Genomic DNA, 17547 nt, shown 5'->3' with positions numbered 1-17547 from the left:
TTATTGCTCTATTATCCACTTTCATGTGGTCTCCGATTAGCAGTATTGACCATGTTTCCTGATGTAACATTAGGCAATACAAGATTAATGTTAATCAGGGCCTGTGAAACCAGACGATTGTGTTTTAAATGCCTTGAATTGTGCTCACCATTAGAAACAGAATGGAATAATGTGTTTATTTTTAAACCAGTGTGCCAGCACATTATTCTATGGATAGATAATATTACAGTTATCCTTCATGTTGTCTGCTAAGTCAATGGCTGTTTGGACCAAGGTTTTCTTCTGTAATTACATAATAAAAATAAAATAGTTTTCCACTATATTTTAACTCAGGATTGGAATATTAAAACTTTATTTTACAAGAAAAAAGGTTTTCTAAATACTTATTTTATTACATTATTTATTGTAGTGTTTAGTGTGACAAACCCCATACATACATGTACATACAAAATACCAAACTTGAATTGATTATGAAGGTTCACAATCATGTTCATCTGTAGACAGCTGGGCTGTAAGCGTGGCCTTGCTAGTTGCATGCCATGAAATCAAATGTTAACACATTGCTGAAGCCAATGTGTAACATTTGTAAACAGGAAAAGGTTTTGTGAATATGGCCCTCGATCAGAGCTCCAGTCATCATTTAGGGGGTATGCTGGGAAATAATGCACAAGCTCACTGGCTAACAGTGAAATGCTTAGTTTACTGACTCAGAGCCAAGGTATTAATTAAATAGCTTGTGTTTTCTTAATGATGACAGACTGTTTCCCCTGATCACCAAAATCTTTTGAAAAAAGTACACCAATCCCTATAAAGCAGTACATAAATCAAATAATGAAACACAAAAACAGCTTTAAACAGAATGAACAGGGTTTATTCAAAAATACAAGACCAAAAAATGTACTGTCTTTATATATATATTTGAACATCAGTAAAAGGATTTGGACTACATCAAAAATAACCATTTAAAAGCATAAGCAGACAAAGATATTAATCAATCCATAACTGTAAATTACCAAAAGAATCTTTCTTGATCCAAATCATGTCCGTCATGATCCCACATAACCCTAAAATAATTCCCAAATACACCAGTGTACCTTATTTCATATGCAACAGGTATTATATATCATATTAACGGCTTGTCAGAGGTCTACATTTTATTATTAGTCAGCTAAACCATGGAAATACGCCTGTAATCTCCTATGAATCATTACTCTAGCGAGAGGCTTTCTGGCAACCTAGAACTGTTGAGCTCTTAAGCAAGCATTTGTATTTGTGTAAGGCAATATTAAATAAAGAATCTACATTAAGTATCTGTAAAATATAATATAGTTTAATCATTTTACTATATAGATTTGCAGAGTGGGGGTGGGGGTTATAGTAACTAATACTACTGTAACAATTATCAGAGCTGAAAGGGTTTTTCAAATTATTTTAGTCCACTGTATACAGAAAAAAAAGGAACTTCAACTTCATGAACACCACTTCCATGTTACGAACTTGGCATGTTAGTTTTCACTAGCTTCTGTTTTTATGCAAATTACGTAGGCTTGTTATCAACCTGAACAGACAGCCCAGTGAAAAAAACTTGATGATTGAGGCGAAAGTTTCATGGTTCCTATACATGCAAACTAATCATAAAGCACACGTGCATATTCCAATTTCTATTGGCTGCACCCATACTGTACATTACTAACTGTCCATTATTACATTTCTGACTGGCTAAGAAAAAATAAAAATGTTCTGAGAATTAGCAGAAATGTACAGATATTCCATGTGGTCCAACAGTCATTTTACTGTTTATAAAACTGTACAGTTAAAAAGGTGTTATGTATTGAGTCATACTAAATGCATCTTTTTGTTTAATCTTCAACTGCGAACAATAGTGTTTTTGGTTTACATTATGTGAATCAGTCCAGCATACACAGAGCATTCAGAGGCAAAACAACAAGGTTGCACAGTGTCCAATAACACCCAACCAAGAGAACAACATAATAAACCTTATGCTGGATTGTCAAGCTGTTTCCAGACTGCCTGATGTTCAGCAGCATCCTTTCAACCTTAGTGAGATCAGCTATAAATAAAATGAAACAGGTACTATAGGGAAGATCAATAATAGGACGCCAGAGTGCTTATACATACAGTTGATTATAATACATGGATCTCATACTCTGCTGTCTCCTGCACAGACTGCCCTTTAAACCAATAATGACAGTTTTCTCTTCTAAACAATAGCACTTTTTAATGTCGTAAAGCAGCCAACCTGAAAGAAAAAAATATAATTATTAATGTGTCATTATTTATATCCACATTTCTTCAGTACTTGTTACTTAAAATAAATGTCTCTATACGTCATGGATGACCTAAAGTATTTCTGAAGACAATTATAATAAATTTACTGCATTCAATGGCAGGTGGGCTTGTTTGGTCATTATATTTCATAAGTGGAAACAGTTTTTAATTACCATAATGAATAAAGCACATAACCGCACACAAAACAAGTACTAAATCACATGATTACGCCTCAATTCTCCAATTGGATCCTGCATTCTAATTCAGTTTCTAGAGCCAAGTTTTGCAATAATGGTAATGGGGCTCAGTAAAGCTGGGCTTAAAAGAAAACTTGGTATGGGTCATTCCATCTTGGTGACTTTTTAAAACTTGTTGCCTCAACAGAGCTCTTCATATAATTTCTAACAAGCAACTCTGCCCCTACTGGATGCAAGAAATACCACATTTGTTCCAAGGTAGCATGTGTCAATTTCTTACGTCCACTATTGGAAGAGTTTTCTATCCATACCAAGTTGCCTTTTAGGGGAATACACCATGTACCAACAGAGCTGTCAAACATGGTCCCTTTTTTGTTTTTGGGTGTTTATATATAAAGAACTACAGTATTGTATTCTATTAAGAACCTGCAAATATAACAACAAAGCATGGTCTGTAGGTGTGGCCAGTAAGGTTTCTGATCATTCAGTAGTCAGTTGGCAATGTGAACACAGAAAAAGTAATGAAGGCAATTGTGCCATCCTGCTGTGGAAAAGGACATGGATAGTGAAAAAAAAGATTTTCTAACAGATACCTTCTCGAGAGCTGGTCCTCCTTATCCTGGGCACGGGCCGAGCTCTCTCCCAGTGAAGTGGGTCCAGCTGGCAGCTCGTTCAGCTGGTCCATGACCTCCAGGCCGCTCTCCTCTGCGATCTGAATGATCAGGCTGTCCACCTGCTCCTGTGGTGTGGTCAAGGTGGTGGCCGAACTCATTGAATCCTCCATGACCTGAACAGAACAGATGCACATTTATTAATTTTAGTTTACCAGTGTAAGGTTCGATTTCTTCTTAAAAACAATGTCAGTCTTCTTCAGGTAAATTCGATCAAGCGTTTTATTCAGGAACAAAGCAAATCAAATGAGACATATGGCAATACTGAACAGAGATGGGATGTCTGAGCTCTCATGGCATCAGAGATATTAGTTTCTGAGCTGGCATCACTGCAGATGTAGTTTTCAGATCCCAGTTACAGACATTCATATACTATAATAGACTGGGCAGGTTACATCCCACAGGGCGTGGGGTTCCACCTAAAACAGGTGTAACCTAGTAATTCTTACTAACAGCAAAGCCAACCCCCTTCCGATAGGAAGTGGAGTTCTATGATTCTATTGTGTCATTTAAGCAGAATTAAAAAGTTACATTTCTGGTTTCACCAGTTGTAGCTGGGTTGATTGTGATCTGCACACAGGGCCATATCAAAATCAGCTTTTTAAGCAGAAACAATGGTCATCCACCCGTGGTCACAACTGCTCTCCAAGTCATGAAAAAACAGTTTCTTATCATGATTCTCACACAAGGAGGTATTTCGGGCTATGTACCAAGCTACATACAAATTTACTTTATCTCCAGTGCTTATGATTCACAATCCTTACGAACACGATGCAGAAAACTCAAAGACTGCCCCAGCAGCTGATTCCAGTAGTATTTCAGGGATTGACAAGTACTAAAATCCTGACATAAAACTTGGCTTGGAGGTGTTAACCTATGAGTTTTAGTATAGCATACAGTATTTGGCAATTATCTTGATCGGTTCTGTTATTCTTTTTATAAAGGATAATCAGCACCATAATTAGGGTTTAACCACATCACAGTTTTGCTTATGATTGCATGCCAATTAAATATGGTTAAAAAATTGTCTTAAATGGGAGCTTTGTGAACAAAAAACAAAGCATAACCCAGGGCATTACGTAACAGGAATGGCATACATAATTTGAATGGTTTGAAACCATTAAGAAATGGATTTGTGAAAACTTCTGTATCATTAAAATGTATACAGATTTAAAAAAAAAAAATGGTAGCGAAATAGTACATTTTTACTGGACAACACCTGTAGTTGAACTTTGAGATAACTGTATAAAACAGCTACTGTATGTACTGTATCAACTGCAACAACACTTTATCAACATGTGAGGTCTGTATTATTGATTTGGCCAGAGCTTAAAACTATGGGGCAGTGAAACAGTTAATTTTTATAGGTTATGTAACTTTATTCAGAAAATCAAAGATTACAGTTGTGTACTGAATATTAGGACAATAACTCAGTGTACTATCTTTATACTCAAGAATGCTAATAAGTCATACAACCTCAATGTTTAACGCTGTATATGTTGCAGTTATGCTGATGTATTATCTCTTTAACCTACCTATATTTTCATGATTGAAATAACAATGGCCTTTAACAGAGGGGCTTGGATCAACATACATGTTCCACTTCCTTGCTTCAGGCACCTACAGCTCACCAATGTATGGGAAAATATTTGGGATACACCTCTCTAAATCAGCTGTTGTGCTACTCATAATTTTTTAATAGAAAGTTTTTAATAGAAAGAATTAATTTAAAGGCTACAGTATCCTGCAAACAAAGCCAGTCAGACTGGCCTAAATATACTTCTGATATGGGTTCAAATCAAGTTCATGTCCGAGTAGACAAATAACTTGTTTGACTCTAGAGGACTACAAAAAAAAGGCTCTATCCAAATTAGAACTACTCTCAGTGCCTTTTTGAATATCAAGGACCACCAGTTATTGAGGTGCACATATCTGTTTCTTGAGTTATCAGTCCTAAATCCTTCAATTCAAATCCTGCAAAGTGCAACTCTAGTTTACGGTCACCTGCTCTAACCAGCCAGTTATTTGTATTCCCTACAGTGAATGCCAAGAAGCACCTTGTCTTAAGCATCCACAAATGTCCAGCCTCCTTTGGTGTCTGGTTACTTCAGGTCACAGTAGTTGGAAGTGTAAGGACAGCAAGGAGAAACTAGCAATAAGGAGCAGTCAAATTACTGATTTGAATACTTTCCAGCCAGTTTATCAAAATGCTTTATCTTGCTTAAAAATAGGCCCCCAAGAGTTCCAGCTAGAGTTTTTCTTTTTTTAATAGAATATAATAAATACATAAATAAATAAAATAAAGATAAATTCAATACTACAGAAAACAGTTAGACTGCATACCGAGGTGTGAACGTCCAGATTTTGGACTTGAGTTTCAAACTTGTCCATAACAGCCGACACCTTCTGGAGATCCATTGAGCCCAGAGCTTTGTCCAGTGCTTTTGTAACTTGGGCCATATTTTTTGTAACCTAAAACAACGAAAAAGATAATTAATGCATTTCTTGTAGTCTACACAGATATATTTATGGGACATAATGTTGGGGGTGGGGGGGGTGTAACTTTTCCAAAATGCAATATACAGTACACCTTCGCTGTAACGGCCTTCATTATAACAAACCTGGCACCTGGACCTGGACCTGGACCAACATACCAGACTATGTATGGGATGCCACCTCTGCAGTTAAGTCAACTCCGAAACGAAAATCATTTTATGTTGCAACAAAGCTGAAAGCTATGTTTAAAATGTATGTATCGTTTAAAAAAGAAAAAAAAAAGTGTACCGCAGGCATATCTGTTGTGAAGAGGTTGTCAAAAAGCAAAATTGATTACATAAAAAAAAAAAAAAAGTTGAGGATCTGATTAACTTTTCACATCAAATTTGGAATAAAAGCTCAGTTTGGGATTCTTGCATGTTGATTTAAGATTTGGTGCACTTTGAAACAATTTATATCAGATAGATTTTGAATAAAAGGTCAGCTTCAATTTGGGATTTTAAATTTTTGTACTGCATTTTAACTCATTAATTAATAGAATAAAGCAAAGGCAGAATACTGCATACATGCGACGAACAGGTGCATGTAATTCTACTTGTAGTCACAATCTCATCTCATTAACTTACTCCAACAGTTTGTCATTCATTTTTATTGTCCTTTCGCTATAACAAACCCCTCGATATAACAAATAAAAGGCTTGGACCCAAACAGGTTCATTATAGCGAGGATGTACTGTATAAGTTTAATACACACCAAAGTTTTATGCACAAAACCTTGATACTTAACCATTTGGAAATGTTACATTTGCATCCTCAGTCAGCATGGTATCTGAACAGTAAAGAGGAAGAGGGTGTTACAGGGTCAGAGAACTGCAGGGCAGTTTCACTGAATTCTTGCTTTGTCTAGCATATGGATTAACAGCTGGGTTTTTCAATCATGTTCCAAACTAAACATTATAAGGGCTGTGTTTTTGTATGTCTATGAATACAATGTTTGTATATAACCATGCACACAAGGAGCATGGCTTTACTCTAAAAACAAACCTAAAATGTCACATTGAAAAGAAACGGATCAATCATGCTGCATTTTGCCAAATTGTGTGTACTCTATACTGAAAAAGTAAATACCTGTGTGAAAGATATAAACTGAACTCCATAGCCCCAGTTGTGAACAAATTAAGTAACAAATTAATTAGCCAAACTTATTATAATTGGCCCGTTTTATTTCCATCTTGTATAATTTAATGTCTGCTTAAGCAACTCTCAGTTGGATCAATATATTTATCAAAAACAAAGCACCACCAAAAGCACAGGGCAATTTGGAGCAATTTCAGTATCAAGGCTTCATATAAATGTAAAAAATGTACTGGTGTTCAGGGATCAGCTGTCAGGAAAAAAGATGGAGTGCCATCTTGTAACCAAAAAGGTCTCTATCTTATTTTGAGCACTACAAAAACATGCAAGATCCACACAATCTACTGAAGCAAATTAAGTTGCAAATGTTATGATAGTTTACAAATTACAAAAAAAAAAAAAAAAAAAAAACTACCTCAATATAATGTATAATGTATTCCTATATATAAACAGCAGCTCACCCCCTTCATTGTTACTGCTGTCTGAACTTTTGACGCCACCGCATCGACTCGAGATGCCATTCTCAGCCAGTTCACCCCTTCATTCTTCTTTCTGATGGAATTCTCTGCATAGACCCTCGCACACTCCACATTCTTCTGCTGAAGAGCCTAACTTGGGGAAAGAGAACAGAATGCCATTCACACAGCACAGTGATACACAAAACCAAAAGCCGTGGTTAAAGTCTCCTGGTTTACAAAAACCACACCTTTAAAAACACATCTACTTATCTCAAAAAAAAAAAAGCACAAACAATACTTACAAAAGATACCTTCCACTTAACATACAGGTAGTGGACAAAAAAAAAAAATGGAAACACCTGGGTAAATGAGGGACACCAAGTATATTGAAAGCAAGGGCTTCCACACAGGTGTGGCTCAAGTATTAATTAAGCAAATAACATCAGCATGCTTAGGGTCATGTATAAAATGCTGGACAGACCTGGCTGCCTATAATTATGGCTACAAGAGGAGACCTCAATGAATTTGAAAGAGGGGTGATTGTTGGGGTGCATTTGGCAGGAGCTTCAGTGACCAAGACAGCTGAACTTGCTGATGTTTCACGAGCAACGGTGTCTAAGGTGATGTCGGCATGGAACTCCGAGGGAAAGACATCATCAGGCGGAAGTGCACACTCCAGGATCGTGATATCCAATTTGTAGTGCAAGGCAAAACAGGCGAGCAACTGCAGATTAATTGACTGCAAATTTCAACCTGGGGCACAAGCAGCCAGTTTCATCAAAATCAAGAACTCCACAGAGCTGGATACCATAGTTGGGTTGCAGTGCACAAACCGCTCATCACACCTTGCAATGCAATTTTGCAAGTCCAGAGTCCAGGATGACAATGTCTCCATCCACAGAGCACGTGCGGTCGCCCAATGATTTGATGAGCATGACACCGATGTTATCCATATGTCATGGCCTTCTCAGTCACCAGATATGAACCCATTCGAGCATTTATGGGATATTCTGGAACGACGCCCGAGACAGTGTTTTCCAACTCCATCAACCAGGCATGAGTTCACTGACTTTCTCATGGAAGAACGGAATTCTGCAGGAGGGATGCAGCACCACAGGCTGGTAGACTCTAAGCAACGGCGCATACAGGCCGTACGTAGTGGCCCAACGCCCTATTAAGTGACTTTACATTGGTGTTTCCATTTTTTTATCCACTACCTCTCTGTGTGTGTGTGTGTGTGTGTGTGTGTGTGTGTGTATATATATATATCTTTTTTTTTTTTTTTTAATTTATTTTCTTTAGAAGTAACTTGGTAATGTTGCTGTAAATATTCATTTGAACTTTCCCCTTGAGTGTTCTAACCCCTAACTTGTAATGTATCTACTACATACATATTATACTTTTCAGTCCAAATGAGCAATTTGGTTTCGTAAACTTTGAATTTCCCTTCCATGTGTGACAGATAAAAAAAAAAAATATATGCTGGAATAAACAGTGTTCTCTCCGGTTTAATAGAATGATATGCCACCCTTCTGTCGCCCTACTATAAAACCAGTAATTTAAAAGGAAACTTGGTACATGTTTAAAACTTGTTTTGTACTGTTGTTTAGATTCACATAGTTTAATTTTCTGCTTAAGTTATAAGAACATAAGAAAGTTTACAAAACAGAGGAGACCATTTGGCCCATCTCTTCAAGCAGCTTCTTAAAGGATCCCAGGGTGTCAGCTTCAACAACATTATTGGGGAGTTGGTTCCAGACTCACTCACTTCTGTGTAAAAAGTGCCTCCTATTTTCTGTTCAGAATGCTCCTTTATCTAATCTCTATTTGTGATCCCTGGTCATGGTTTCTTTTTTTAGGTCGAAAAAGTCCCTTGGGTCGACATTGTCAACACCTTTTAGAGTTCTGAATAATTCAATAGATTCAATTGTTTTAGCCTGTCTGCATATGGCATGCCCTTTAAACCCGGAATAATTCTGTTTGCTCTTCTTTGCACTCTTTCTAGAGCAGCAATATCCTTTTTGTAGCGAGGTGATCAGAACTTGACACAACATTCTAGATGCACTGTAAAGTTTTAACATTACTTCCCTTGATTTAAATTCAACACTGTTCACTACATATCCAAGCATTTTGTTGGCCTTTTTTACAGCTTCCCTACATTATCTAGATTAAGATTTTCCGAGTCAACATAAACTCCTAGGTCTTTTTCACAGATTCCTTCAATTTCTGTATCTCTCATATGGTATTTATAATGCAAATTTTTATTGCCTGCATGCAGTGCCTTACACTTTTCACTATTAAATGCCAATTACCATGTGTCTGCCCAGTTCAAAATGCTGTCTAGATCATTCTGAATGACCTTTGCTGCTGCAACAGTGTTTGCCACTCCACCTATTTTTGTGTCATCTGCAAATGTAACAAGTCTGCTTACTATACCAGAATCATTAATTCATTAATGTAGATTGGGAATAGCAGAGGACTTAATACTGATCCCTGTGGTACTCCACAGGTTACCTTCCTCCATTTTGAGGTTTCTCCCCTAATCAGTACAAAACTATACTGCATACTCAAATATGTCAATTAAACAGGGACAGTGAGCCAACTAAATGCCAGTCTACCGATTTGTCACACAGGTTTTGTTTCATGCCCCTGGTCTGCTGACTGCAATCAATCCCCTGTTGGCTCTGAATGCTTACATGATGCAGCCCCTTCTGCTCTCCAGACTGGAAGGCAGGAGATCAAAGGGTTCAATTTCACCTTGATCCTTGAGTGTCTGCAAAGCTTATTTTTCACCCTAACAATGCTAACAGCAAATGTGCCAAGTCACTTGCCCAACCAGTTGCTTTTTTACTCTCGGCCAACCTCTTTTGTTTACTGTTTAATACAGCTCAGTATGTTACTTACCAGCCAGCCTTCTTTCCCAAATTGCATAAACCACTTTTATTCCTTCAAGGTATTGAAAGCATTGTTCCCCGCCCCAATGCACTGCACAAACCTTTTTCACTTTGGCCTGTTCAGTTCTGGAGTCCTTCTCTGCTTTCTTTGCCAGTTTCTCCAGCTGCTTTGCCGTAAACTAAAGAACAGAAGTGAGAGCCTCAAATTCATTTTTCCTACAACTATAAAACAGTCAAATCAAACAGTTTGGTTTTGTGAATGTATTGTTAAAACCATTTTATTTTACAATGATTTAACTGATCTGCTGTACATGCAATAATTAGGTGTAGCATACTAATATGTGTTGTAATTTATATAATGTTTACAGACTATATGGGGTAGCGAGGGTAAAATTAACAAGTTTCATCACAACTGGATCTGTGATTTGCAATGTAAAAGTAAGTGTGACGCCACCAATATATAGATATCCCTTGCAGGGAATTAAATTTATGACATCTGCTGTAAGCGGCAACTACAGGGTTCATGAAGCATACGAGGAGATAATACACTGGTTGCTTCTCTAGTCATAGATGTCACAAGAGCTACATGTGATGTGCTGCTTCTACTTCAATAAAAAGCACCGATAAGCAGCATGAATTGTTTTTATTGCACTGGTAAAAATAATATTTCTGGTGGTATACATTAACTGCCCCATAAATGTCCTGGCTGACTTGTCCGATGTTAAAAATCTTCACCATTATAGTTGTCAAAACACTGTATCAACAGCTTCATGACAACCTGCTCACTGATGCTAGTGTTAAACCTTTGAGCTTTATCCAACTAAAAACCTATTGATGTTAAGTTTCAAACAAATAACTTAATAGGCCAAGAAAGGGGCTCAACATGGTCTATCGGACACACCCATAATGCTCAACGCAGAGCTAACAAGGACTTCATTTTTGAAAATTAACAAATAAATAAATAAATAAATAGATAGTAACATATTAATTTACATGGTATGAATTTTGGCTTTCAAACTGGCAGACTGTTAGGGCAGTGGGGCTAGCAGGTGTCAAATATTCAACTCAATTTAGGTTGTTTAAAATCAATATTACAGTAGATTTGTGTTCAAGTTACCACAGCTGATACAACAAACCACCAAATGTGCCGTGCACCTTTCTCGAGTAATACAAACCATTCAGATGTTTCAAATTCTGGTAAACAGTTTCTAGTATATGTAAAAAGTTAGATGAACCCCTAGGGCCAATGGCACGCTATTATTCTTTTCAATCAGCCTTTTTGGAAGTTATGTTTTCAGGAATATTTAGTAAGCATGGCAAATTACTATTTAAGTAGAAACAAAAATAGAGAATCAAACACAACAGACATTAATAGGAATAAACAGGTAAGGAACTTAATACAGTATTCAAAATATATAAAAAGTATCCCTTTAATGGTTATGGTTGTGATTTAGCTTTAATGTGATGCAGGTACTTGACCACATCATCATCATCACACAGGTACTGTGTTCCCGTCATTCTGACTTCTATTTTACTAATCTAACATTACAATGTGTACATCACGTTTGTATTTAGGAGAAAGTTAAAAATACATTATAAAGATTAAATGCAGGCTATGATGGTCAGTGTTCAAATTCTCAGTCAGTTAACATAATTGCGTTATTGAGTACAATCAAATCTGTACAGCATATGTAACCTCGTCTACTATTTTAATCTTTCCATAAACTCAGTCTACTTCACTTCCCACCCTCAGTGCTTTTGCAGTTCTAGGCAGCATCACTCCCCATTGACCGATTTCAGTGACTACACACAGGTGAGCTTATACTAAATACAATTTGGCAGACATAAGCTTAACAACAGATGCTTCATCTTGCATACTGAGCCTGGTATCAGTTGTCATTAAAATTTATAAACAGGAAAGATATTTGCATCATTGATTTCGAGTTCAATCACACAAATCTAAATCAAGTAGAGAAATTTTTATATATATTTTTATATATATATATATATATATATATATATATATATATATATATATATATATATATATATATATATATATATATATATATATATATATATATAATAGAGAGAGAGAGAGAGAGAGAGGAGAGAGAGAGAGAGAGAGAGAGAGAAGAGAGAGAGAGAGAGAGAGAGAGAGAGAGAGAGAGAGAGAGGAGAGAGAGAGAGAGAGAGAGAGAGAGAGAGAGAGAGAGAGAGAGAGAGAGAGAGAGAGAGAGGGGCCAATATATTAGGTCAATGGTTAATGTCATAGTCATTAACATGCATGCAGGATTTACTACCTCAAATAGCTCGTCAGATACGAGGCTTTGTAAAATTACTAGCACAAGTGTTTTCATGTATAATATCCAAATCAAACTTGACCTAGAAGATTAAACAAATACAGTTGCGTACCTGGAATAAAGATAATATTTCAAATATTTAGGGTCACCCCAATATGACAGCCATCTTGGTCAAATGTGTACACAGTGGTTTGCAGAAGTTTTTACATTTGCAAGGTTTTCACATTTTGTTGGCACCTGAGCGTACTCTACGACACTTTCAAATTAGGCTTTACATGTAAAATCTACACAAACTACTACATATTGATAAAGCTAAAAAAATGCATACAGCATATAAATAAATAATATTTAGAGAAAAGCAGATTAATCTCAGTTGCATAAGTATTCAACCCCTTTGCTACTGCACCCCTAAATCAGCTTAGGTGCAAATGATTTGTTTGAAAGGTCACAAAATTAGTGAAATGGTTTCCGCCTGTGTGTACTCAAAGTGGTTTAACTTGTAGATAATTTCCCTCAGGTATATAAAGATCACATAATGATCTAACAAAGCAATCATGAAGACCAAGGAGCTTTCAAAACAACTCAGGGATAAAGTGGTAGAGAGGCACAGAGCAGGAGAATGGTACAAGAACAATTCAAAAGGGCTGCTTATCCCTCTCAGCACAGCAATGTCCATCCTTAAGAAGTGAAAGATACATCATACCACCCAGACACTACCCAGATCAGGTCGCCCTCCCAAACTGAGCAGCCATGCAAGCAAGAAACTGGTTCGGGATGTCACTCTGAAGCCAAAGACCTTGAAAGATCTACAAAGTTCACACATCAACAGCAAGCTGGTCCCTACACAAAGCTGGCCTGTATGGACGAATGGCAAAAAAGAAGCCATTACTCAAAAAGCCTCATCTTAAAGCACGTATGGAGTTTGCGAAAAAGCGTGTAGAGGATACTGCAGACATGTGGAAAAAGGTTTTGTGGTCAGATGAGACAAAAATTGAACTTTTTGGTCTAAATTCCAAGCGTTAGGCCTGGCGCAAGCCCAACACTGCACATCACCCAGTCAACACCATCCCAACTGTCAAGCATGGTGGTGGCAGCATCATGTTATGGGAATGCTTCTCTTCAGTAGGGACTGGGAAGCTTGTCAGGATAGCGGGGAGAATGGATGGAACAAAAGTACAGGCAAATCCTTGAGGAAAATCTGTTTGAGTCAGCCAAGACTGGGGAGGAAATTCACATTTCAGCAGGACAACCTAAAGGATTCCAGCAGGATAACCTAAAAGCACAAAGCCAAAACCACACTGGAGTGGTTGAACAATAAGAGAATTAATGTTCTTGAGTGGCCCAGTCAAAGTCCTGACTTGAATCCAATCGAAAATTTATGGCAAGACTTGAAGATTGCAGTCCATCGACGATCCCCAACAAACTTATCAGAACTTGAGAAATTTTCTTGTGAAGAATGGCAGAAAATATCACCATCCTACTGTGCAAAGCTAGTAAAGACCGATACAAAAAGACTCATAGCAGTAATTGCTGCAAGAGGTGCTTCTACCAACTTAAGGGGCTGAATACTTATGCAACCAGTAAATTTCATTTTGTACATTTTCTTTGCAAGTTTTGCTGACATTTAACCTCCTCATATAACATTGTTCAGTTTAACCACTACAGCTTTGAATAAAAAAAAAAAAAAGTTTGTTTGAAAAATTGTGCACACATTATTTGTAATTCAACAAAATATGACATTAGTAGAGGGTGAGTACTTCTGCAAACCACTGTACATAAAGTTGCACATGAACCAGTTTGTGAGATATTACCAATTGAAATACTGGATGCAAATTTCCAAACATTCAATCTTCGCTCACAGAAAAATTTCATTTGTGGGTCAACTGTAATATGGTAATTAAAAATTTAAAAAAAAAAAACTGTTTAAAAGATTAACTTATTTGATTTATGCTTTTTTATATGAATCATAAATATTTCAGTACTCACCTTCAGCTGAAATAATGTATCTGTAAAGAACAGAGAAAACAGCATTACAAAACACTCAAAGGTGAAGAGAAGGGTATTAAATGTCACACTTTCCCTCGACATGATTAGAAAACAATTCAGCTGCATGAGGATGAACGTTTTATGGGCACAAAATTACCATTTTGAATAACAACATCATCAGAACTGCACTCACATCATGCAATGAAAAAAAAAAAGGAATGGGGAAAGTAGTGTTAGTTTATCAAATAAGAATACATTAGTGGCTTCATTGTAGAGCTAGTCATGTAGTCTAAAGCCCCTTCCACACTGGCATGCTCACCTGGGTCAGAACCTACCCAGGTCTGGATCCGGTGTCATGCAGGTCGGTTACGCGATATCACACCGATTTTGAAGAAGCAGGGCCGACTTGATTGACAGAAGCAAATGCACAACGCACGTATCAATGCCCCGGAAGCAGCGTGTTAGACACTTCCAGCCATTGAATTCTGGATTGAACTGTCGGCCCAGAGCAAATATTTCTTCATCCCTGCTGCAATCTGGCTCATGGTGTGTCTCAATCAACAAAAACATGGCTAAACAGAATAAACAGAAAAGTTGCTTGCAGAAGTGAAACCGTGTCGTCCCGGGTCAACCCGTGTAGGACCTAGGTACATGGTTTCACACAACCCAAGTAGCCAGAACCCGGGTAGGAGTGCCAGTGTGAAAGGGGCTTTAGACTATACAAGCCTCTGAGCTGTAATCTGACAGAGTTGTTTTACAAATGGATAGCGGTAAAGACTTAAGTGTGTCTAAAAAGCTATGATGGTATGTTTCCAACTAGTTTGTGGATCAGTCTGCAATTGCAACAGTAGGGCATCAAGGAACACTGTAAAAAGTACAAATTGACATCTTCCTTCAATGGTGTGGGTCTACTCTGTTTAAAATGTATTGACGTGAGTATTTTAGGGGGGCTCTTTGCCATGAGTTGTCTCATGTCACATGTCTAACCTGCTTAAGTTTGTGGATGTGACCAAATGGATTTTGGACAAGTTATTCATTTTGGAAGAAAAGTCAATATCGTACATATCCGAGCATTGTGGCAGACTAACTCATTCTGCAGTCATTCACTTTTACCATAATGGTGAAATATGTTTTGAAATGATACAAATTATTTGCCTATGGCAAAACAAACTGTGTGAATAGTTTGAGGAATATGTACCACAACTCCCAAGCTTACCATGACCTACACAATCAAGATCAATTGAGCATCTGTGGGTTGAACCCAGAGCCTATCTGTGTTATGCATCAACTTCCTGGCACAATTAGGCAATTCCTGGACAAATGTAAGGCATCCCATCGTATGTTTACTGCACTATTAAACTGTAATTTCTTTGAAGGGAGCTGTTGGATAGGAAGCTGATGGTGGCAACACAACAGGCTTTGAGGGGAGGTTCTAATAAAGTGGCCTGGTAAATAAATTACCCCTATGTGAATAAAGACATTGCCCTTTGCAGGGCAGTGATGTTTCAAATACCTGGAGGTGGCTGAATTAGTTTTCCCGGTAACTTAATTGTCTTTAATTCTTTCCTAAACTCTTGAAATGACTTTCTTGAATGAAATAACCACGTCTGGGTGACCTAATAAATTTTAAACGATTTTGATATTTACATTAAAAAAAACAGTTTTCATCAGCTGTATTTAAAATATCTCATAATACCGTACAAACCTCATTACATGTGAACGTTTAAGGGCAAAAATAAAGCTTTTTTAATGTGTTTTTTTGTTTTGTTTTTTGTTTTATTTAATCCAACAAAGCTTTTTAAAATTACACATTTTACATTCTAAACGGACTAAATTTACTCATATAGTATATATATATATATATAATATATATATATTATATTATATATATATATAGATATATATATATATTATATATATTAATGAAATGGCTCAATTAAAACATTGCCTGCTGTTTAAGCCACCGTAGCTGTCAATTTATACCTCACACCAGAAAGTAAACAGTAAGTATAAATAAGTGTTGTTAGGGTTATTTTTTGTGAACAAAACACGTCGATACAAATTAAAATACGCCCGTCTACTCTCGCATAATAATGGTACATGCTCTTACCGTCCATATTTTCAGATGCAAGTCGTGTAAGAAGGTATTAGCACCTTGTCAAACACAAATTTAGGCCTCTCTGTGGGTTTTGCGGTAATACTTGAAGCAGGTGACGTGTGCATTTGCTTTTAAAGGCGCATAACGCATTGCATTTGTATGTGTGCACATATGACGAAAAACAACTCGGGCTACAAATCCAGGTTAAGTCACGTGCACACTGCTGGTTACTAATTGTTTTGTTGACGTCATCATCTTATTTCTGTACGTGGACAGAATTAGACACGAGAACCAATCAATAAATTTGCGAATGATTACCAAATTCCACACACATTAAATCTACAAAATACATGTTTTGCTATATCCCTCATAGCTGTACAATTTAACAGGCTTTAATATGATGTAGCCAATGTGTACAAATCAATGTCATAAAAAAAAAAAATAGTGACAAGTAAGTATGTAATTAGCAAGTATGAAAATAAATGCAGTCTCGCTACATGCATTTCGGCAGGGCTGTGGGTTTGCTGTATCTTCTATCATAGCGACTGCCATAATGCCACCAGGTGGTCATTTGTAGACCTGCCTAAATATTTAAGATTACTAAGTATTAATGGGGGCTATTCCGTGCAAGCAATCAGATCATGCAGGTAAGCGTTTATATAATTAATATAGATTACTTCATATTTAAAATTAAGATGTATTTTGTACTATTAGCGCTGATTGTCCTAGCATTTTAAGTAAGACCCCTTCTCAATTCTTGGACTCAGGGATTCCTATAGTGCTTGCTAACAAATCAGAAAGTTATAGTTTAATGCGGGTATTTACAATAGCGAAAAAAACGACATTTTAAAATAGATTTTAAAAAGTAGTGACGGGCAGAAACGTATTTTTATTTGTATCGTCAATTATTCTGTGGACTAGACCTTCTAACGGCCAATGTATATATTGTTAAAGAAACAGGCATATTTTATTTAGCTATTAATAATTAAAGATATAGCTGGTCGTATATTATTTAAAATAAA

At 36.8% G+C, this 17547-nt stretch overlaps 1 protein-coding gene across 3 annotated transcripts; it reads right to left on the bottom strand.

Annotated features, from left to right (window-relative positions):
• Nucleotides 1–624: 624 nt before the first annotated feature.
• LOC121325424 (charged multivesicular body protein 1a) lies at nt 625–16726 on the bottom strand. Of its 3 annotated transcripts, none has more exons than XM_041267887.1 (7): nt 16538–16726; nt 14428–14447; nt 10240–10317; nt 7248–7394; nt 5501–5629; nt 3080–3273; nt 625–2260 (listed from the first exon to the last, which is right to left on the bottom strand). In XM_041267887.1, exons 1-7 carry the CDS (start codon nt 16542–16544, stop codon nt 2239–2241), a joined length of 597 nt encoding a protein of 198 aa, XP_041123821.1. In that variant the 5' UTR covers nt 16545–16726; the 3' UTR covers nt 625–2238. The 3 variants fall into 3 exon arrangements, with proteins under 3 accessions (XP_041123821.1, XP_041123819.1, XP_041123820.1); XM_041267885.1 differs by lacking the exon at nt 16538–16726 and adding an exon at nt 14763–14959; XM_041267886.1 differs by lacking the exons at nt 14428–14447; nt 16538–16726 and adding an exon at nt 11886–12009.
• Between the last annotated feature and the right edge of the window lie 821 nt (nt 16727–17547).

This window comes from Polyodon spathula, chromosome 13 (assembly GCF_017654505.1).
Source record: "Polyodon spathula isolate WHYD16114869_AA chromosome 13, ASM1765450v1, whole genome shotgun sequence".
Lineage (NCBI taxonomy): Eukaryota > Metazoa > Chordata > Actinopteri > Acipenseriformes > Polyodontidae > Polyodon > Polyodon spathula.
This window is presented reverse-complemented; position numbering and strand designations above follow the sequence as displayed.

Bases quoted from the DNA above. Each gene is read 5' to 3' on its own strand.
- LOC121325424 (XM_041267885.1), bottom strand. From the start codon at position 14,784: ATGACACCGGATCCAGACCTGG. The intron at 7,395-10,239 runs GTTTGTGCAGTG...TCCCCAAGTTAG, and splicing joins AACAGGCCAAAGTGAAAAAG to GCTCTTCAGCAGAAGAATGT. The intron at 3,274-5,500 runs GTATGCAGTCTA...TGTTCTGTTCAG, and splicing joins ATCTGGACGTTCACACCTCG to GTCATGGAGGATTCAATGAG.